This window comes from Ambystoma mexicanum, chromosome 2q, assembly GCF_040938575.1.
Source record: "Ambystoma mexicanum isolate Mex_15411 chromosome 2q, UKY_AmexF1_1, whole genome shotgun sequence".
Classification (NCBI taxonomy): domain Eukaryota; kingdom Metazoa; phylum Chordata; class Amphibia; order Caudata; family Ambystomatidae; genus Ambystoma; species Ambystoma mexicanum.
The window spans coordinates 1,366,680,558-1,366,704,387 of NC_090924.1; the positions used below are offsets into that span (position 1 = coordinate 1,366,680,558).

The 23,830-nt window shown below is 47.5% G+C and overlaps 1 protein-coding gene across 2 annotated transcripts in view; it reads right to left on the reverse strand.

Annotated features, from left to right (window-relative positions):
* The window catches only part of GASK1A (golgi associated kinase 1A), a 249,365-nt gene that overhangs the window by 161,232 nt on the left and 64,303 nt on the right, over nt 1-23,830 (reverse strand). Inside the window, exon 2 of one of the 2 annotated variants that reach the window (XM_069648843.1) lies at nt 22,770-22,877. The exons of the other annotated variant lie outside the window; for it this stretch is intronic. Coding sequence (XP_069504944.1) covers nt 22,770-22,877 — 108 coding nt within the window. The remainder of the gene's footprint in view (nt 1-22,769; nt 22,878-23,830) is intronic. 2 annotated transcript variants of the gene reach the window in all.

A 23,830-nucleotide genomic window follows, 5' to 3' on the forward strand; every position in this document is an offset into this window, starting at 1 on the left:
GGCCTTTCGCCACAATATATGCCCACGCTGCCCAACTTTCATGCCAGTGAAATCCTGCAGTCTCTCTCAATACATGGCACCATTGCCCCAGGTTGTGCATTATGTGGCTCTCGGTGGCCACAAACTGCATCTTTGCCCCAAACACAACCACTCGTAAATACATACAAACACACCAACATTTATGCAAACGCACATTTAACATTTTCTTTTCTTTTTTCTTGTTAATTATTTCACAACTGACGTCAGAAAACTTGAGATCTCCTTAAATCGGCGGGTTGCAACATGTGGCTCTCCAGCTCTGTTTGTCTACGACTCCCAGGATACCTTCGCATTGATTATGTTAGCAAGGGCTGATGGTATTTGTAGTTCAAAACATCTGGAGAGCCAACGGTTGCAGATCCCACCTTAAACCGTTATGAATGCCTTAAAAAAATCAAGACCTCTACAACCCCAGAAGAACCTTTGTGATAAACCCATCTGATTGTAGTCATCATTTGGCAAAGGTATGCATCGTGCACACAACATCTGCACATCAATCAGGCATCTGCAACTCTTCAGGAGAGTTGAGGTTTTAGAGAGGAAAGAGCTACCCCAGTATAGTTTGCCATCCCTGCTGCCAGAGGCACAACTTAAAACGTCTGGGGTGCGGATAGACTAATGCTTCGAATAGTGGCTTTTGCCAACCACTAGTTCATGGTGCATGTCCATCTGCAGTTTACCATAATCCCATGTAAAACTGAGTGAACTGCAGTGGAGTGGCTGCAAGGTGTCCATTGGCGGCCAGAAGGGAGGTCCTGCCCAACTGAACAGAAACCGCGAGCGCTGAATGTGTGCCACAGCATAGCGTCCTGTAACGTAGCATCACTTAGCCTAAAATCCTACAATATAGCAATCCGCTATACTAACATCCCTGGTGCATTGTCTGGCTGAAAAGCCTATATATCGGCCCGTCAAATCAATTGCTATGGGACGAAGTGAGAGAAAGCACAACAATAACAATTCTAGGCGATGGTCTCAGGGGCCACAAACAAGAGAATGAGGGAACACCATTTTGTCCCTGAAATCATTAAACCGACCCAATTGTAAGGGACATTTTTTTTTCAACTAGTGTGAACTTAAGGAATGCAATGTTTGCATTGGAGGCAACTTGAGATTAAATCATTTGACCGGTATCACCCACTTGGGTTCAGCATTGAAAAAAGGATTTGACCACATACATTCGGAGCTTTACTTGGTACAATTATTTGGTTCTATGTCATTTCATTGCCTGCAATTTCATCCCCTGGCATTTTAACGTGTACATTTTAACGAAAGCAATCAATTTTGTGGTGGGGGTTATCCCTCCTCCCCCACTTATTTTTAGCTATTCCCTACCCCCCCCAACCCCTTATCTGGTCTTTCCCACCCCCCCTAAAAAAGAAATGTGATGAGCATATTCGTTTTAATATACACGTTAAAATGTCAGGGGATGAGAGGACTTTCTAACTATTTATGTTTTACTTTCAAGGACGATAACACTACTGTCTTGTGGTGATTTACAAAATACACAAATCACATAGTATATGGAAACGGGTTAAAACAAAAGGATATCATTGTGGCGTTATTTCAACATCCAGAATGGAAACCTGCGAGTTCCAGAATACAACATAATGCAAGATCAAACATGTCCTGTTGCACACCGCTGTAATCTTAGCACTTTAAGGCACACGCTCGAATATTTGTAGTAAGGTCACCTGGGTATAGCGATTGTCACACACTTCCTGCTTGCTGTTACATGACAGAATAGCCACATAAAGGCAAAACCTTTTTTGCATAGTTAGATCATTGATAAAAATGCACCTTTGAAAGGAGTTTTATTTCATTGCTCATTTGTATTGTATAGGTAATAGTCAGATTTGGTAGGTAACTGGAAGGTATGGGGTGTTTTACTTGGAAATGTACCACACTAGGATTTGGGTATTCTCTATTTAATGCTTTACTAAAAAGAGAGCATTTTTTAGAAACATTTTAGTTGCGTGTCATGAAATGTTCAGCCATGTGCAAAGCCACCTGTTGTGCCACGCTCCTTGTTATAGCGGGTCGCCCAGGTGAGCAGCAAATTCAACCGCGCTGTGTAGTTTTGTTTACGCGTTCCCTGCGCGTCCCAGGTTTGTGAAATGCTGGTTCCGGATGTGGTCCTTTTGCACTTACTATACCCACCCCCTAGCGCGATGGTCACAGTGATGAAAGGGCTACAACCAATACCTAGGGAACTGTGGGTCTTTTTAAAGCACATCTGTCCCCTACGGAAACCAAATAAAGTCACAAATTGTTTCACCTAGAGGACATTCCCCCTTTCATGACACGCAACAAAAATGTTTCTAAAAAATGCTCTCTTTTTAGTAAAGCCTCAAATAAAGAATACCCAAATCCTAGTGTGGTACCTTCAGAGCTAAGGGAAGATTTGGGTACTAGACCCCCTTCAGGTCCAGAACCTGGATACCCTTACTTGGAAATGTACCATCACTATGCCAATTGACTAAAAGCCTAAGAATGAAAAGATCCATTGAACCATTGCCGGAATGGCGAGGGATTGGCAGCAACCATTTAACTGCTGCCCATTAGCAGGTCATCAGTGGACACAAGATAAGTGTGAAAACCCCCTCCCAGGAGCTAGAGAACGGAGTGGCTGGGGCATTTTCCCCTCAGCCACATGGCCCTCCTGACGAGACAGCAGCTGGGAATAATATCCCGGGCCACTCTTTGAAATCCCGGTTTCCAGCATCGTTGAGTCTTGTGGAGCAGCAAGCTGCCAACCCGCCCTCTGCCCTCAAAGTAGGTACGCTACTGGGCACCTCTCTGATCCCTCCCCGAACCCTCCCTCCCCCACACCAAAGGATCTCTTCCTAATTATTGGCCACGGTTTCTGGACCTCTTCCTAATTATTGGCCATGGATGCTAGATCTTTCAAACCCTTCCTCATGTTTTCAATTACTTTTTCATAGATAGGTTAAACTTATTTTCCAAATTAAAACCCATACATGGATATGGAAAGTACACCCCTTCTTGGGCCCATTTGTCACCCTCCAAACCAACCAAATGCCCACTAAGTGCTTCAAAGAGATTCCCCCTCAGAAAACCTTTGCCACCCTCCAACATGGATTTCCGAGAGTCCCAAGAAATCGGTCATCACCCTGCTTGGAGAGTCTGAGGGGAATGTCCGCTGCCCCGCGAGTCCCACCTGTAGGACTTGACCTATTAGCAGCCAATATTCGTAGACCCGCCAGGTGACATGCACATAGTGGTTTCTGCCAGGGGAGCTACAGCACAACCTTTAACCCTCTACCTAATAAAATCTGGGCTCCACCAACCAGAAGACTTACCCCATGTCAGAAAATCACCATGTCCAACAGACTGCAAAACCGCGGCCATCGAGTTTCTACAATACCAATCTGGCAGACAAGGGGTATGAAGTCGCAGCCCAGAAGCATTAGTGCTTGGCAAAAAAATAAAACTTATTTGCCCCACCTCCCAACATAGTGTCTTAAAACCTCCTGCATGACGCAATCTGTTGTATGGATACTTTAGCCAGGACTCTCCTTCAGTGCGCTTAAGTTTCCTGTGACCGAGTGCGAGAAGGAGATCAGTCCTGTCCCTCGCCTCCTTCAGATTCTGGGACTCGTAGCTACACGGGTGATAGTGGCGATATGCCCCTCGCTTCGTTCAGAACTTTAACTTGAGCAGCGGGCCCTTACCGACAGGGTTCGCGGGTCGCATCACCTCAGTAACATATCATGAAAAATAATTACTAGTCCAGTACGCTTAGTTCCTGCACACACTGCGGGGAGGTGGCCTGTAAACGATTCCACATGTGTATTAAACATTCTTTTTTTACTTTCTGGGTGACCAATTCCATAGCACATCTGGAGAGGAAGTGAAGGGACAAGGCTTCGTAAACGGATGATGTAAAACAGCAAGCTAAAAAAATATATATATAAATGGCAACTGTAGATATCTGGCAACTGTTAATGCCCTGAAATGAACATTTCCGAGGACGCGACACGGATATAGGATTTTTGGTTCCTCCAAATATCAATTCACTCACTCGCCGCAGGGTCTAAGTATTCTGAAGCTGCTTGAAACGGAACTTGCTGGCACTGTACATAATCCAGAAAATAAATACACTGTACATCATTGATGACAAAGTTCAACCAGATTTGCCACGTGCGGCTCGCAGTCACTTCTTAGACGACTAGCATTTTTGGGCAAACAAGTTCACCATCTTGGCAAGCAGGTTAATATCTAATTGCTGAAACACTGATATGGTGTGGGTTTCCCCATATTTTACGAAGGTTTGGATTACTTACTGGTAATCTTCATTACTAAATCCTACTCTTCCTCATCCCAGTACTTAGCTATGCAAGGCACCACCTCCTTTCCAGGAACCCTCTTTCAAGCTTTCCTTTTGTTAGATTTGCTCCTCCTTGGGAGGTTTGAACTCCCTGCTACCCATAATCTTTTGGTCTATGTAGAAGCATAAGGACTTAAAATTGATTTTATACTAAGACACATTTGTCTGGATTCAATCACCAAATGTAAACATAATTCAATTTTGTAAAATAAAACAATCATAGTACCCTGCTACTTGCTGTTGAGAATGATAATGGAATATGTATATGTATAATTATTTGAGCAACATGTGGATACTAAACAAATGTTTCAACTAAAAAAACGCTTTGGTTTATATCAGAGCCTTGTCATGTTGACCTTCCTCTGCAGGGAGAGGAGGGACATCCATACTGGAACAAGGAAGAGTAGGACAAGGAGTAATGAGGTTCACTGATCAGTAATCTTAACATTACCTCACATCCATCTTCCTCGTCCCAATATTTGCCTTTGAGATCTGCCAAAGAAATCCAGATGAGGGGAAGAGGCCAATGAAAAAAAGACTCCTGCACAGAAAAGAATGCACGGCCACCCCATCACCAAACTTTACAGTACAATCAAGCACAGTGAAGTCCAGATTGAACGAACCCCAGATTGCAACACCTTTACCCATAGCTATGTTGACCAGGGCACTTCTGCTTTGAGCCTGTAGTGCTTAATAAACTGTAGCAGCCCTGCAAAGACACACCCTGCCCATTGGTCCAAGAGGTAGCCACCACTTAGTGGATCTCACTTTAACAGGGCCCCTAGGATGTTAGTCCGAGTGCTCATATGCCATCGGGAGAAGGGTCACAATCCACCCACTAATTGTTGCTATGGTCGCCATTTGCCCAATAACTCCCCCATCCCTTCTCCAAAGGTCACCAGTAAATTATAGGTCTTTCTGATAGGTTTGGTGTGGTCAAGGTATTCTAAAACAGCCCTTTTCATATCAAAGCATTGCCACGCCTCTTCAAAAGAGCGGGGCTCTGGACATGAGGCTGGACTTGTGAAACTTGGAGGACCCCATGGGAACAAAAGCAGGGTCGCATTGCAAACCTTTGAAAAAGGGGCAATGCATAGAAGAGCCCCAATTTCACGCAACCTTCTGGCCAAAGGGACTGCAACCAAAAAGGTGGTCCTTCAGGTTCAAATCATTGGACCCTATGGGTTTAAAAGGGACTTTCCTGTAACATGTCAAGGGCTACTAGCAAATCACGCGAAGGGTTGCCTAACTATTCCACCGGCCTTGATCTGGAAATACGCCTTGACCTGGAAATACTCTAAAGGAGTTTTGTTACCAGAGCTCCACTTCATGGGGGAGGGGATCAATGTTTCTAAATGCCCTAATGGCGACCTGCTGAGCTGTTCAGGAGAAAACAGACCGCCAATTCAAAGCCCTTTCGTAAAGGGATTTCAATATATCAGTAATCCCACATTTGAGAGCTGGGACATTCTTCCTGCCACACCACACCACAAGTTGGCACAGTAATGGTTATACAAGCGTAGAAGACCATGGCTCCTTCTGAACCACTTCCGCCACTTGCACTAACAAAAGTTCTAACCTCTGCAATCCCCTCTTTTTAATTACAAACCACCCCATTGAATCGGATGAAAGGAGGACTCTTGAAGAGGGGACGGCAACCCGGGCAGCACCCAGACTGTGTAGGGAGTTGGGTAGGGATAAAGCTATTTTCGCACCCGGGCAAGGCCGCTCAGCCAGTCAGGTGGTTGGAACAGTGGCCGAGAATACACAACCCCCACCCGCTGTCCCAGTCACCCGAGGCCCTTTTTTTCCCCATTGCAACGAAAGCTAACATACACAGTATTTAATTTCATTTTATTACTAAATTAAATTTATACCACGCCTTTCATCAAAAGTGCCCAACAAAAAAATTCTGAAGAATGGTAAAATCATGTGATAATGCAACATGAATTAAAAGAGAAAAGTGGAAAGGCAAACAGAGTGAAGAAAGAGAAGAAGAGCTTTTAGGTTTCATTGAAAAATGCGAAGAGATTTAGCAGAATGAAGAGAAAAAGAAAGCGAGTTCTAGGTTTAGGAGCTACAAGAGCGAAGGAACAGAAATAGGGGAGTTTAGGAACAGTGAGGCAGAATATATTCTGTGATCTGAGAGAGTGAGATGGGACATAGAACGAGACCTACAAGGAAAGATAGGAGCCAGACCATGGGCACATTTAAAGACAATTGAGGGGAAAAGATAAATAAGACGCGATTCAAACGGGAGAGGCGAACTGGAGAGTAGGGAAGATGTGACAGAAGAACGAGAAGGTCAAGAAAAAAGGAGAAGAATTGAAGAGTTATAAACAGAATGAAGGAGGAGAAGATGTGAGGCAGGGAGACCAAGCAGAAGAGATGAACAGTAATCAATTTGAGAATACCAAGGAGAAGATAATACACTTAGTAGCATGAAAGGAACGATAAGGGCGAGCACGACAAATGTTAAGTGCATAACGGCAGGAACGAGCCATACAATAGAAGAGATGTGAAGTGAAAAAGAAAGTGAGGGATCAAAAATGATGGCCAAGTTACACGCAGATGAGGAAAGGGACAGATAAGGAGGGAAGGAGAGGGGCTGAGGAGGAAGAGTTTAAGCAGGGAAAAACAGGTTCTCAGTCTTAAAACGGTTGAGGTGAAGAAAATGGAAAGACAACCAAGTTTTGAACAGCGGAAAGCCAGTTTGATAGACTAGAATGCACAGTAGAGTCACAAGAAGAAAAGGAGAAAAAAGATATGAGTGTCATAAGCGTACAGGTGAAAGGAAAGATTAAATGAGGAAATAAGAGTGGCGAGAGGGGCAATGTAAAGAGAAAAAGGAGAGGACCAGGCACAGAGCCTTGATGCACACCATAAAGAAGAGGAAATGAAGACGAGTGTCCAGCCTAGATTACAGAACAGGACAGAGGAGAACCATAGGAACAAAACAATTCAAGAGCAGATCCATAAATATCCAAAGTAGAAAGTGAAGGTATAAGAAGATAGTGATCAACAGCATAGAATGCCACAGAGAGATCAAGAGGAGTACAAATAGAAGAAAGCTAAGAATGACAAGCTGACAGAAGAGAGTTAGAGACGCAGAGGAGAGCAGTCTCTGTGGCGCGAGAGGGACGAAAGCCAAATTGAAGAGGTGGAAACACAGATTGAGGATTTAGATAACGAGTAGCCTGCGCGTAAGCAGCCCGCTCAAGGATTTTAGAGAGGAAATGGAGAAGCGACATAGGCCGAAAATTGGCAGGAGTAGATGGGTCGAGAGTAGGTTTTATCAGAATAGGAAGAATAAGCCCATGGTTAAAAACCGCAGGAAAGCAGCAGTTAGCAAAGGAGAAGTAAGATAAGGAAGGAGACGAGGATTGACTTGGGGGATTAGAGAAGAGGGAAGAGGATCAGAAGGAGAAGTGGTAGGATGAGCATGAGTGAGAAGAGCAGAATGTCCTGGTCCGTGAAGATGGAGTAGGAGAAGAGGAAAGGGGAGTAACAGAGGGAGTGAAAGCAGAGCGGAAATACGCCACTTTAAATGTAAAGTAGATGACAAAATCAGAGAAGGAGAGGGGCAAGAAGGCAGATGGATCAGGAGGTTTAGGGGGCAAGATAGTCTGAAGAAGTTGATAACGACGAGAGTGATGGGAAAGGGAAAGTGTGTGTGGTCCGAAAAGTATGTTTTTTTGCAGCAAGTAAGACAGAGTCAAAAGAAGGTAAAGATGAAAGCACAGTAAGCTGAGAAACGGATCGAAAGTTTTACCAATGCCGTCAGATTTACGCAGACAGGTCAGAAGAAAGCCAAGCCTGAGAAGTTTCATGAGAGCAGGAGAAAAAGGGCACACAGGAGAGACCGAGTCAAGTACAGATAGCAAAGAAGAGAAAGTGGAAACTGATGGAAGAGAAGAATACTAGGAAGTAAAGAAAAGATACAGAATCAAATGAAGAAAGTGTACGACAGCTCACAGGAAATGTGGTTCCTGTACTCGGCACACTCTGAACTTTCGAGCAACACCTAAAGGTCAACAGCGTCCAATGCAGCCGACGGGCCAAATAATGGTACCCAATAAATTAAGTGAAGATCAGCTGTCGAACAAGAGCCATGGAAGAACTTGCATTATAGTTGCAGTTCTCGGCGCTGGGTGGAGTACTGACAGAAGGGAGGCTGGTATTCCATGGATGTTAGTCGATTGCCATTGTAGCTTGCTTGAAGAGCCTCAGCACCCTTGGAATCCAGAATGCCCAATCAAAGCACAGGGAATGTGTGCTGTAATTACCTGTGCCAGCATACGTGCCCGCATTCCCTCTCTACCCACCCTGTCACTATATTCTTTGTCCGTTCCCCATGCCGGACCACTGACTCGGCCTCAACTGTGGCTGGCCCAATCCTCTCACCAGCCTCATCGCCCTTCCCCAGGTGCACACTCAGACTTCCTTCTTCCTGAGGTTACCCCTCATTGCAGTCAATTGCCCCCCCTCCCATTTCCTCAGCCCTGCGCTCTGCACAGACCTTTTTAGTGTTGGCTATTAGGCGGTATATGCCAAGCATATTGCATTAGAACACAGCTATGGAGAAATGGCATATGAGGGGCAAAAAAAGCTTGTAGGTGTTCGGTTATTTACCCACTCATTGACTGCCCATGGCTGTGCTAATCCCTATGGCCATTACCACCCACTTCCCGCCTGACTCCACCCAAAACACGTCCTCCTGAGATCTCTGAGCTAGCTTTATCACACTGCACCATCAAATGTTGAGCTTGAAGTGCCTGTCGGTGTTTATTCAAAGCACTCTTCTTAGTCAATGACTGAATTAGAACTGTAAACGGGGCAAATGCTGTAATAGAAATGCCTTAACGTGGGGGCGCTGTTGAGCAGCCGAGGAAAATGGCTGCCTAGCCAGTGAGCTCCGTCTCTGCCCACCTGAATCCGCTGGACATCGGCGCTGGTCCGCACCCCCGCCTAACAAAATTGCCACGATTCTTACACTGCTATTCTCCAGAGTACGTGGCCGGAACCTGGAGAGAAATCGGTGCCTGAGGCCGTTGTGGCAAACATCGGGGCCTGCGGCGCTGGGCGGCCTCCTCGCAAACTCTTGCTGAGGCTGCTTGCGGCCTCTGGATACACCGCTCTCGCTGTCCCTGGAGTGCCGCCACCCGCGGGCTCCCTTCGCCGCCTCATCGCCTGGGGACAGCACTCCCCCGTGGGTGCCCTGGGGAGCGGGCCTTCGCTCGGTGCGCCGCCCCCCCGTGGGCGAGGACTGTGCCGCCCGGGGCTGCTGGTCCAGTGGCCGCCAGGATCTGGGGGCAACTAGTCGGCTCCGGCTGCCGTGGGCTGGGCTGGAGCCCCCCGCGCCCGTGTGGAGTCGCGGCCACCCGGTCCTGGCCTTGATCTCCCGGCAGGCAGTGACATCCGTTCCAACACCGATCGCGCGGCGTGGGTGCTGCCCCCCGGTGGCCCTCTGTGGCTGCGGGCCTGCGGCTCCATCGGGGGCCTACCAGCGCAGCCCCATAGACACGCCTTGCCCGGAGGCTTTGTCCTGTGACCGCCTCCGAAGCGACTGCATCGCTCTTAGCCGGCTGGCCGTTGCCTCTACGGCACATTGGCCCCAGATCTGGACCTGGCCTCGTGGGGCGTGGCTCGGCCCCCTGGGGGAGAAATCCATGCTGTGAAATTCACGGGTCCAGCCACCCTGAAGGCTGCAAGGTGGGTGACTGACCCTGGACTACACTCCTTTGCTCCACACTAGCGGCGTCCCTTGCACACCCCTGCACTACATCTTGAGGGTGCTCACAGAAGCTTGCCCTGCGTCCCCCCCAACTCTTGCTGCTCAAGGCACCTCAGCCCTTCACGGACCATCCCCTGGAACTGGACTCTCCGTCAACCCATTGGGGCGGCGACATCCTCGTGTGGCTGCCGCCTCATAGGGCTCCACGTATAGGGCTGCAACTCCTGAGGTGCGGATTAAGACTGGGACTCCCCACCCGATCAACTTGCACTGCTGACCACGGGGGCACCCCCCCCAACCTGTAGGAGGCCCCTACCTGCTTCGCTAACGGCTCTCTGCTCAGTGCACCCAAACCACACTCTGGAGGGATACGTATAACATAAGGCTAGCCGGCCCTCCCTGGCTCACCCCCAACTGCAGCCCTGCCAGCACTGCCCTGCTACCAGTTGTCTTCTCCTCCCTGGCTTTGCAATACTACGCCAACTGCTCTGGAGCGGCTCACGAGCCACAACCACTGTCCTACCATCCTATCATTAAGGGACTAACCTGGGGCCACCACCAATCCTAGCTAAGCAGGCGCTACCACCCCCCACTGCAATGCCCAGCAAGGCGCGGCCCAACGGCAAAGTAGGCGCCATGGACAAGTTTGCCAAGATAGCGCCTAGAGCGGACCAGGCATCGTCCTCTGCGGCACAGGAGGAGGAAGAATGCAGGCCAGACCCCCCTCAACCAGACCTGGCCACGATGATGGAATCCATGGCAAAAAATGTCGCTGCTTTCCAACAAAAACTGGACGACATCAACGCAAATGTAGCCTCGTTGCGAGCGAAGATCGACCAACATGGGGCCAGGATCACCGAGGCGGAGCAAAGGATAGGGACCAATGAGGACAACGTTCATACCCTACAAAACACAGTCTCAGAACTTGTCCGTGACATGAAGCAGGTCAAAGCTAAGTGTGATGACCTAGAATCGAGGTCCCGAAGAAGTAATGTCCGCATAGTGGGGGTTCCCGAATCTGCACTGAAGGGCCGCATGGAACTTGCGGTTGAGTAACTCATCAGAGACCTCCTGGACAACCCGGCACTGTCAGCATTCTTCACTGTGGAAAGGGCACATCGCTCCCTGGCACCCCGGCCTAAACCTGGTGATTTCCCCAGACCAATAATTGCAAAACTACTGAGTTATAAGGACAGAGACCATATCCTCCGATTGGCCAGGGAGAAAGGTGAACTTAGGCTGGATTCAGAAGTCATCAGGATTTTCCCAGATTTTTCAGTGGCAGTGCAGGCGGAGAGACGACAATTCAACGGGGTGAAGAAAATGTTGAAAGAACGGAAAATCGAGTATGCAATGCTTTTCCCTGCTTGCCTAAAATTCACCCACCGCAACAAACACTACTTTTTCACGGTCCCGGATGAAGCTGTCAAGTTCATCAAGGTGCAGATCCCACTGGCAGATCCTCCTGCGGAACAGATGGAAGACGACTAATATCAGGCTTCCCAGACTCCCGCAGTGGACCCCAGTGGCTGTGGTGTAACGACTGTTGGCTTCCCTTTTGGGCTCCAGGCTTCCCCCTCTCTGTCCCGCGGTGGGCCCACCGCGGCCCAGCAACACTGCAGCAAGCGCATGACTTATTGAGGGGGACGCACCCTTAGTTCACCTAATTTTAACACCACTCACTGGGCCCGAACTTCGCAAAGCTGAACATCACTGTGCTACACTGTCCTTGGCAGTGCAAGCTATGTCTTCGCTACTCTAAACCATGAGTGTCCTCGCCTCTTAATATGAGTTTCCTAGTATCCTCTGTTTGTAACCGTTTGTTCATTAGCTGATTTCCAGTCCTATATGGTATTATCGAAATTGGTATCAGTACATGTGGTCAGAACGGCAGCGGCAGCCCCCACTGCAGCTGCAATCCCGTCTGAATCTAAATGTTTATGTTTTGGCCCCGGTTGGGCGATTTCCCCTGTGCTGCAGAGTTGGGGATGGCGAGCAGGTGTTCAATGTAAGGGTGGGTGTCTACGTACTGCTGGTTGGGTCAGGGCGGTGAGGGTGGGGGGTGGAGAAGTTGGGGCTGGTTATATACAAAATGGCAGAGAAGTTAAGACTGGGTCTAAAGGGTGGCACTCTTGTGCCGATGCAGCACACACGGCGCGAATCAGTGGCACTTTACTTGGGATGTTCCGTAGGTTGGTAGTATGGCGGTAAAAATGATGTCATGGAATGTTCGAGGGCTGACAAATTTCACAAAGTCTCGTAGGATCACGGCCTATGCACAAAGGCATGGGATCAAGGTCCTCCTATTACAGGAGACACACGCTCTGAAACACTTATCGTCCAACATAGCACATACCTGGGGTCTCAATAGATACTATACTCAATACTCCACTCAAGCGAAAGGAGTCCTGACCCTTATTCATAAGTCATTAAACGTCATACTCTGCACGTCCCACATTGACACGGAAGGCAGATATGTGATTCTACACTGTACCTTAGCGCATGAGGAATGCTTGCTGGTCAACTTATACGCACCCAATACTGACTCCCCTGAGTTTTTTGACAATGTGGCCTCCATTCTAATGAGATATCTAGATATCCCCATCATATGGGGAGGGGATATGAATCTGATACTCGATAATGTCCTAGACAGAACAACAACCACTCGTAGAGCCACAACACGTGCGGCCAGGCGACTCCTCTTACACATGGACTCTCTAAATGTACACGATATATGGAGGACTCTCCACCCCCACGAAAGGGATTATACTTTCTATTCAACGGTACATGATAGTTCCTCATGAATTGATTTGTTCCTGTTGTCTGGCAACTTAGTGTGTAGAGTCTCAGATGTCAGGATCCTTCCACGCACGTTATCTGATCATTCCCCTGTGCTGCTACAGATTCAGCTCGGTAATACAAGGCCATCACGACCCGCTTGGCGCTTTAAGTCTGCCGCCCTGGCTGACATTGTCTTCAAAGCTGAGATATTAGCGGACATTACCACATTCTTTGAACATAACAGTGCATCTGACACATCCGAAGGGGTCAGATGGGAGGCATTCAAGGTCTACATCAGGGGGATGTGTATCTCTAGGGAAGCAGGGGGCCTGAAAGCTATAAGGCAAGCCCTGAATAACTCTGAAACTACGCTCAAAGCCCTAGAACGGGAATATCTCGCCACTCTGTCCCCGTGGACCCTAGCAGGGATCAGAGCTGAGCTGGAACAGTTTGAGTCACATGCCATGAGAGAGGTACAAAACTATGCTCATCCTGTCGCCGCCCGTAGATATGGAGAGGGGGACAGACCAGTCAGAACCCTGGCTAGGCAGGTGCGAGCAGAGGGTGGTGTGACTCAAATTGATTGCATTATAGACGAGCAGGGACTGAGGCACTGGTCTGACCAATCCATTCTTGACACATTTGCTAGCTTTTATGCCAATCTATATGGTCCCCAGCCTGAACACTCAGCCCAGGACTTGGACGACCTACTGGAAAACATCCCTATGACTCTTATTTCCAAGGACACCAGAGAACTTCTTGAAGCCCCTTTCACCCTGGAGGAGATAGTCCAGGTGATATCTGACCTTCCCAAAAACAAGGCTCCTGGCCCAGATGGGCTCACCTCTGAGTTCTACCAGGAGCACGTGGCCGCTCTGGCACCAGCGCTACACGGGGTCTGGACCGAGGCGCTTTGATTACACACCCCCCCCTCCTTAAGGGAAGCCTTAATAACAGTCCTCCCCAAACCTGGAAAACCCCCGGAGGAGTGCAGGTCCTATAGACCCCTATCCCTCATTAATACCGACATGAAAATCTTTGCCAAGATAATTGTAAACAGGTTTCTCCCCTTCATGACCCACATGGTCCATGCAGACCAGAGCGGGTTAATTCCCGGTCGGTCCACGGCACTCAACATCCGCCGTCTATTTAATGTGATGTCCAGGATTGACCAGAGCGCTGATGCTGTAGCGGTAACTATAGATGCCCAAAAGGCCTTTGATATGGTCTCAATACTCCACTCTCATGGCAATACTTGTGGGCTGTTCTGGAGAAAATGGGTGTAGGCCCAAATATGGTCTCTTACATAAAGCTCTTATATACGGATCCACTAGCTAGGGTCCTTGTAAACTCAGTTCCCTCCTCTCTCTTCAAGCTACACCGTAGGACACGCCAGGGATGCCCATTCTCCCCCCTCCTCTTTGCGCTCGCCATCGAACCCATGGCTGACCATGTTAGAGGGCGTCATATCAATAAGGGTATTCGGTTAATTGAAGCACCGGAAATCATCTCACTCTACGCGGATGAAGTGCTACTGTATATCAGAAACCCCTCCACATATCTGGACCCGATCATCCGCGACATTACTAAAATACGCACGTACTCCGGTTTCATGATAAACTATTCTAAATCTGAAATTTTCCCTCTCACTGTGGCAACTCAACAACCGACATGCGAGTATCCCCTGCGCTGGTCCCCGGAGGGAGTTAGGTATCTTGAGGTTCAGGTGTCACTAACCAAACCTTCCCTACTAACGGACAATTATGAGGCTGCGGCTCAGCTCATTATTTCCACGTTTTCCAAGTGGCGCAATCTACCGCTATCCCTGGCGGGCAGACTCTCTCTAATTAAGATGATAGTGGTCCCCAAGCTCCTCTACGTCTTCTCTAACGTACCAGTCTGGCCAGGGAAGCAATACTTTAAGAGACTCCACTCGGAGTGCGCTCAATTTCTCTGGCACTCGGGGTCGGTCCGCAAGAAGTGGCAGCACATGACCTTACCATATGATAGGGGGGGGTTTGCAGCCCCAGACCTACGTCTGTACTGGAACGCGGCGCAGGCCCAACACGCCTCTCATTGGTACCCATTTCAGAATCCACCTCCGCATGTAAAACTTGAGAAAATGGTGGGGGGGCCCAATATCATGACCCTATTGTTGCACCGCACATTCCGAACAGACGCCTAGGCAGACCCGGTGGCCACCACAATCAGGGCTTGGAATGCTATTCTGTATTCTGAACAAGAGCGACACCTGTACTATAAGTGGCTTCCCATGTGGCAATTTCCCGGACTCCCCCCCACACACGACCAGCACCTCTCACGACACTGGGAAAATCTCGGCTACCGAGCCCTGACTGACCTTTTCCCAGATGGTATGTTTGTCAACCCTCAAACATGGCGACCAGAACTTTCCAACTCCCTGCTCGAGATGTTACAGTACTACAGGCTCCGAGCTGTGGTTCGAGCTATGTGGCCCTCATACCCAGACGAGCCCCCAGAATCACCCGAACTCCGATACATAGCAAACTCTGCAGGCTCCAAGGTAGGGATGTAATGATACCGTGAACCACTTAATTGAACAATAATAACCGTCACATTGTTTATACCGTTATACCGTTCATACCGTTAAGTGTGCTTTTCAATCTGATTTGGAAAGGCTGCAGTAAGCAATTGCTGCGCAGTCTTGGTTTTGCACTGTTGGATGTGCCGTCTGCCAAGTAGTTTCAGTTGGAGCAGTTTTTAATGCCATTCCATAAACCACACGTGCCTTACACAAAATCAATATGTTAGCAATAGGAAGAATAGATACAGTGCCAAGAAGGAAAAGGGTTTACTTTGGGGTGGCGGCTTTGGGGTTTATATATTTATAATGGATAATGTTCTCTAAACATATAGCAATGGGGGATTTCCCTGGTTCTATCATTGAATTTACATATAATAAGTCACACTGCGAAATTCACTCATCTCTGTGGGTATTCCCTGCTGCCATACCAAAGGGTAACATGTCAGTGATTACTGAACACCTTTTGGACTGCAAGTAAACTAAAGGCTGTAACGTAAAGAGAGAGTGCGTGTGTGTATGTGTGTGTGTATGCGCACAAGCGTATACTACCATCACCCTCCATTGATCTGTGGCATGCAGGTTATCAAGATGGCAACATATTCATCTTCACCAGTAGCCAGTGGGGGAGCAAAAAGCCTAAATGACCACTTTAGAAAAGCTATTCAGTTTGGTTTGCCAGTTGCAGCAGGCCTCCCCCCCACCCACTCCTCTCCACACGTGTGTTTGTGTTTGGTGGAAGCAAGGCATTTCAGTGGAAAGTATGTTGAAAAGCCCAATTCTGGCCCTGGGTGCCTGGCTTTGTTTGTGATGATACATCTGTCAATTTATGACCTTTTAGAAAATATTTGTTAAGATTAGTTAACTCCACCTGCTATACCGCGATAACCATGATATACCGTCATTTGGCAAGAAGGTTATTGTACCGTCATAAAACGAATACCGTGATACCCCTACTCCAAGGGTGTGCTATCCAATTTGTATAAAATGCAGCTGGGAAAAACAGTGCATGGGTCCCTCAAACCATGTGAGGCATGGGATAGGGAGCTTGGAACGGAAATAACTGATGCACTGTGGGGTAAAATGTGTGCACATACGCAGATGGTCTCCCTTAGCGCCAGATTCCGCTGCATACAATTCAAGCTCCTCAACAGGCTCTACTACACACCGTGTATAATGGCAAAATTCACAGGTACCCTGTCGCATACATGCCCTAAATGCAAATCTTCCGAGGCAGATCATATACACATGCTCTGGTCCTGCCCTGCAATCAACACATTCTGGGTGGCTGTGGCGGAGGCGCTCTCCGAAATAATAGATTCCCCGGTGGAGGTGGACCCGCTTGCCCTGTTGTTTGGTATCTGGGAGGAGGAAAATGTAAGGAAAATGTCTAAATTCTTAAATGTGAGCGCCATTGTTGCTAAAGGATGTATATTGCAAAGTTGGAAGCGCCACAACCCCGCCACCCTCATGATGTGGCTCAAAGCCCTCACCTGGATACAAATGTGGGAAGAGGAATACATTGGTTCCTTGCCACCCACATCACGCCCCAAAAACGTGTGGTCAGAATTCTGCAGCTACCTGAACAACAGAGACGGAGTGGAGTGGAGGTCTACCCCTCCCCTAACACGGCCCACTACGCCATGAACACTGTAACTCTCCTTCCTTTCGTTCTGTTTGTGCCACTCCAAGACACTAAATGTCCTCTCCCAGAGAAGTTGTGTCCAGCCGTGTTGTGCTGCCGCTGGTGATGTGACATTGATTGATTATTGCCATGTAACCTGTACTGTGCCTGTCTTAACTTTCTGCCAATAAACAAAAGTTTAAAAAAAAAATGTCTTAACGCAGTCTGCCTTCAGCCACCATTTATAAGAACCGAGTTTGTACTGCTCTGAAGTCCTGGTAAAAACAACCATTGGCAAAGCAAACAGTTTTGGCTTGTGTATACGTATTAAGCCAGGCACAGCTATTACATGACCAAGCACTCACACCATTTTTCAGCCGCTACAATAAATGACCAGTTAATACCATTACAGCTTAATAAATGTTTCCAGATCCCACTGCTCTTACAAGCACTCTCCCGTCGCAAGGCAACAGCCCACCATCCCTGGTGATGTTTTGCTCAGGCCATTACCAAAGGGTGCAATGCTGCCCTCGCCTTCGAAAAAGTTTCAATTTGGCCTTAGGCAAGGCAGCAAAATGCAGAATCGTTTTGGGGAAGGAGCATTCGTCAGCTCTAGGGTGTGTAGCCAAAGGACAGAGTTCAAGGTTTCGGGGGGATATACTTTAGGCCCTTAAAGGGGACATCAGCATGCTTAACTAGAAGAGGTTCAATGTCACAGGTGGGGGCATGCGGTGATGTGTTGGGGGGATGGCAAAGGACTAGGAAATCACCATGAGCATCTGATCGCCCTTATCAAGGCCATTGCAGAGGCAGCGGACTGCATGCTAATGAATTGCATTGGAAGGGTACATGCAGGCCTACAGATAAGGGGTGAATCGATCACTTTTACTCCCTAAAAAATAGGCACATTCTACCCAAAAATAAAAATAGGGAGTAAAAATACTCCCAACAAAAATGGGAAACCGACACATAGGAGCCTGTCTTGGCTTTCATCCATCCACCTCCATATATATGTTGGGAGCAGTAGTGCATGTAGAGCCAAAGGAAGAAACTCCAACCTGATCCCAAAAACTGAGATTTTACTGTGCATGAATAAATTGGTGCAAAGAAATATTTATGAACAATAATTCAGTTGTACAGTTAAAACATATCTGTACTCGCTTCTTCAATACTCCCAGTGGGAATAAGATAGTATTCCCTAAAACATCATTTTACTCCCAACTTGAAAAAATAGGGAGTAAAATACTACCACTTCAAAAGCTTATCTGGAGCACTCTAAAAATGCAATCTGTTAACATGAACAAATTAAAAAGTAATGTAGCAGTATGTCGGAAAAGAGGGAAGGGGAGGAGGCAGACTCCCATGAAGGCAAGGGCAGGACGGGAGAACAACTGCAAGGCGGGAAAGCACAGGCGAGGTCTCCATCGCAGGGACACTGGGATACAGTAATCAGTGATTTCAGGTAAAGCCATCACCTGCAAGCCAAACCTTTTACATTGGTGTACAGAAATCAGGCAGATGGCATTTGAGGCAGCTTGTGGGTGTTTATTTTGTATCCACCCATTGACCTCATGGCAAGGCTAAGTCCTATGTCCATTTACACCCACTGCCTGCCCCTCCGCACCCAAAACATATGGCTACTGGCATTGCAGAGCTAGATTTATCCAACAGTAGCATCAAACTGTGCTGTAAATGTAATGTTATGTTATAAAGAAAGCGTAAAGTGCTACTTTCGCCCAAAGACATCTTGGAAACCAAATTAGAACAAATATGTCTTCAACGACCTCCTAAAAGACTGGTGGCACGTCATATTACCGAGCGCCAAGGGAAGAGAATTCCATAGTTTAGCAGCAGCTATAGAGTAAGCACGGCCACCAATACGGGAATATTTGCATGAGGAATAGGAACCAGGCAAGCCTGGGCCGTGTGCAGAGTCAGAGCTTGAGTGTAAGGATGAAATTTCACCTGCTAATATTCAGCACCTATACAATAAAAAAAAAATGCGCTGGAACCAGGCAAAGAGATTTAAAGTGAATGCGCTTAGCCACAGGAAGCCAGTGCAGGTGGCGAGAAGCCAGACTAATAGGAGTGTGCCTAGGTGTAGACGTGGGCAATCTGGCAGCAGAATTCTGTAGGACCCTTTAGTCGCCAGTTGAGATAAGCAGGTTGCGCCAGGAAAAGACCATTGCAGTAGTCCATACAGGATAGGACAAGAGAGGCAGCCACCGGCGCCCTAATAGGGTAGGTATAAACCAGAGAACCATGCACAAGATTTTGACACACATCACTATTCTGATTACCAGCAGAGAGGGTGGAGGAGATTTTGACCGCAAGAGTCTTCACAACTGAAACAGGCATAGAGAAAGGGCCAAGAGAGGAGGCCAAAAGAGAGGGGTGGGGATTCCAGAGAACAGTGCCCACTAATAGCACCTCAGTCTTGTCACCATTGAGCCTTAGACAGTCGTTGCACATCCATTCCCCCACGGCAGCCAAACAGGCTCTCAGTCTAGGCGCTGTCTCATCCAACAGGAGGTCCAGACGCACAATGATTTGGGTGTCATCGGCAAAAGAATAACATTAAAAGCCGTGGGCCAGGATGAGCTTGGTCAGAGGACGAATGTAGATGTTAAACAGGATCGGGGAGATGGCGGACCCTTGAGGAACTCCGCTAAGAGACGTAGAAGCAGAACGGGGGAAGAGAGAGAGAGAGCGAGACCAGAGCTAAACCAAGCCTATCAGTGTCATCTCAGAGTTAGTGCCTTAAGTGAAGCTGTAAATAAGCTCCTGGAGTAATACAATGCCTTCACTGAGTGGGCCCTCACCCACTCTATAAGCAATGTATGTGCACTTGCATTTGTTCCTTGCACTGGAGTCCTATTAGAAAATGCACTGGCAAAGCAAACTTATTTTATGTATAGGTATTAGTTAAGCATGGGACAGACATTTGAATGTATTTGCATTGGAGGATCAGGGATGTCAATTTTGAACAGAAATTACTTACAAACACATATTTACATATGGCATTGCCTAGTAGAGGGCCTGTACATTTAGCACAAAAATAAGAACAAGTGTTAAGCTGGGCACAAAGTAGGACAAAGATCAGGTAAAACGAGCAGGTACTAAAGAAAAACAGGTGGTTTAAAAGCATAACATTAATCTAGGAGGGTAAGTGCTGCCAACTAAAGACGAGTACTGCACAAATATACACAATTGCAGTACTGGAGCGAGCAGTGGGGTAGGGTAGGGAAGATGTGGGAGTGGTCGATGGGCGCTCCCTCTTTGGCTAGTATGTGAAGTTTAAGCTCAGATTTGAAGAGATCCACAGGTCTGGCTGGCTTGGAAAGTGATGGGCAGTGTGTTCCAGTCGATTGGGGTGAGAAGGGATAGAGAGGAAGAGAGGGGAGGGACAAGGGGAGGGCGGCACAGGAGGAGCAGATGGAATGAATAGACTCAGCCCGGCACAGAGGAGCAAGACCACTGATCGCTTTGAAGGCTAGGATAAGGAACCTTAAAAGAGAGCAGTTGTGCATGCCGAGCCAACGAGCATGGTATCGACAGGTCAAGTGGGTAGGTACTAGAGGGATCGGTAGTGAAATTAAGGACTTGGTCAAGTGGGAGGAAGGAGTAGAGGGAAAGGCCAAGGCGTAGTTACCAGCAGCAGTTGAGTTTGCCCAGCACAAGGGTAGAGATGAGAGCTTTCGAAAGAATGGCGAGTAAGAAATTGACACCTTTTCCAACTGTTCAGAAGGTTAATACGAGCAGCAGAGGTGGTAGTGAGGATTGTTGCAGCTGGAGGGGGACCGGCGTTGGATGTTGAGAAGGAGGATTGAGTTTTTGAAGAGGTCAACATGAGGCAGCTGTGACAAATCCAGGCTATTTGTCCCTTCTCCCCAAGGTGGAGCAACCCCCATTGAAGCTAGGGATGTGAGCCAGCGCCGCAAGATACTCCCTAGAAGTTTGGGCAAAAGGCACTTCACTGGGAGTGACTCCCCCTTTTGGGGACAAGGACTCCCGGGATGGAATGGGATGAGAACCCCGATAAAATCTGTACTCTGTAACCTTGGCATCTGCCTACTGAGGACCACCAAAGTTAGAGATGTGTGAAGACCTTGTTTCTCTACTGAACCCTGCTCAAAATCAATCTCTATTAATCAGAAGCACGTTATTTGGTAAAACCTGTTTGACTAACTCCACATTTGACGTGACATCCGTTACTCAAAAACCTGTTAGTCGGCTCTCGGTTCAGCGACGAATATAAAAAAGGACCAAGATCCTGCTTTGGGAGAAGAATCCTACGCAAACGTGAGCCTTGGACATGAGAATGTCCTGGAGGGAAAGAGCCGCTCTGCACTGCAGAGCCAGCGGTAGCATGGAGGATCAGAGAGGAGAGAAGGATACAGAATGGCCGGCACCAAGAGTCAGAGGAGACAAAAAGACCGTCTCATCTGGTGATTGATCATGCTGCATCCGTGGTGGGCCTGTGGCCCGCAAATAGACACTGAATCCAGGGACGTATGGAGGAACGATTCCTCCGCTCTGTATACGAGGACAGAGACTGCCGAAAATGACAGTTTGAAGAAAGCATACCCTGATGTACCGGAGAAGCTGGAAAGAAGCACAAAAGTAAAATCACCCCGCTAATACACCATCCCACAGGAGCAGACCAGATGCTGGAGAAGGTACCATGGTTGTCCAGGGTAGAGAGGCAAGTGGAAGAACAAGAGCAGGCAGTCAATGCTGTGTATGGAGCCCTGAAAACCAGAGTATTTAATATTGCTTAGGGCCAAAGATACTCCATAAGTAAGAAGAGTTTGAGGGTTGCAGGAGCCCGAGAAACAAGAGAGCAAGCAGGGCAGAAGGAAGGATTGCCCAACCCCATATCCAGGTCATAGAGACCCAGAGAGAAAGAAAGAAGATCAGAAGAATGGTTGTAGTAGCCTAAGAAACCTGAGGAGTATAAACCTCCAGTGGGACGCGAAGACCCACAAGAGCTAAGAGAGCTTCCTAAAAAGAGGGAGTATCCGAATATGCCGGAGAGATAAATAAGACATTGGAACAAAGGAATCCAAGGGAGCCCGAAGTACCCAATACACAAAGGGAAAATCAGATCCAAGGGAGCACCGAGATACCCAAGCCATGAACCAAATGTAGAAAAATCAGCCCGAGTGGTGCAGGAGAAGGATCGGGGAAAAATCCTTACATTTAACAAAACTTGGAGGTTTTGTGTATACAGGGAATTGAGCCTTACTTTATTGCAACTTGAAACACTTGTGTATAGACGCGTTATGCCATATCAGATCATAACTTGGGAATCTTTGGAGGAGCTTCATGATAGACTGATCAGAACTGTTTGCTTTGAGAAGAACTTTCGTTAATTTCTGTTTTACGGATGACGAGAATGGATTTTCCTTTGATAAGAATGCTTATTTACTTCTAAAACCATTGGAATCAGACCCAGGAGGGACTCCCTGGACCTGCCGAGACTTTTGGAGAGAATCAAACCAGAGACACTTTAGGGGAGAACCAAGATTGCAGGACACCCAACCTATATTCTTTGACGTTTTATTAAGTGGACGGGCCAGTTCAGTGAAAATGTAACTTAAAATAAAACACCTCACTAACTAAACTAAGGTGCTCGTCGATAGTCCAAATCAAAAGGTAGTCTTTGGTCCAAACCTACCTCTAAACATGTCCTCTGGCCCAAGTTCTTCTTCAGGTTTGCCCCAAAGCAGAGACGCATCCAGTGACGGATAGTAACGAGACAGCTGGTAATCCATTCAGAGGTTGGCTGGGGTAAAGGATGGAAAGGAGAAAATGATGTCAGTATCGTCAGCAAAGAGATTATACTGAAAACAAAGGACAAGATGGGTCTACCTAGGGCAGAGCTACATGGAGTGAAGTGGAGAGATCCAAAGACGAATCTTTGGTCGATCCTGACAGGGAGAATGTGTCAGGATTAGTCAGGCAAGTACAAAGGCAGCGAATATGGCAAGGGAAATGTGCACACAGGAACAACGACTCATGTATGCTAGAACCCAGGAGTGCAAATAGAGTGTGACATCAAAACCAATATATGAAAAGGGATGTGGGGTAAGCACCTGACCGCGAGGAAAGTCGGCAAGCGCCTTACCCCCAATTGCTGTTACAGGTACTGACAGCGCTAATCCCACGTGGAGGGCAAGCAATGACAGGATCTGTGAACTAACACTCTTGATGGTATTAAATAAGGGAACTAAAGAACTGTACTCACGAGGACGAGATAAACCTCTTAAATGTCAGCTAGCCCACGAATCCTGTTGATGAAACTGGGACCCCGAAAGGCTAGAACAGCAATGGGAGGAAAACTAAATACCTAAGTTGGAATAGTGATTACAAATTAGTGAGGAAAACATAAGCATTCACACAGGAGCTAGCTACAACCGCACACCACACCTAATAATCAAATGGGAAATAAATGCAGAAGTGCAATGGAAAACATGGAATGGATCCCAATAGAAAGTAAGGATCAGGAGCAGGGAAAAACGAAATAACCAATGCAAACTTCTCCCTACCCCTCCAAGGAAAAGATAGGAAGCTAATCTAAGAGGAAGTCTAAGGCATACGGGTTTACAGCAGCAAAGGACAGAGTCAAAGAAATATAGAACACAGACAAACTGGGCTGCATCTAAAAGGGGAAAGCACTGAGAAATGCTGCCTGCAAACAGAGGAAGACAAAAAGGGAATCAAGGGAGCAGAAATCAA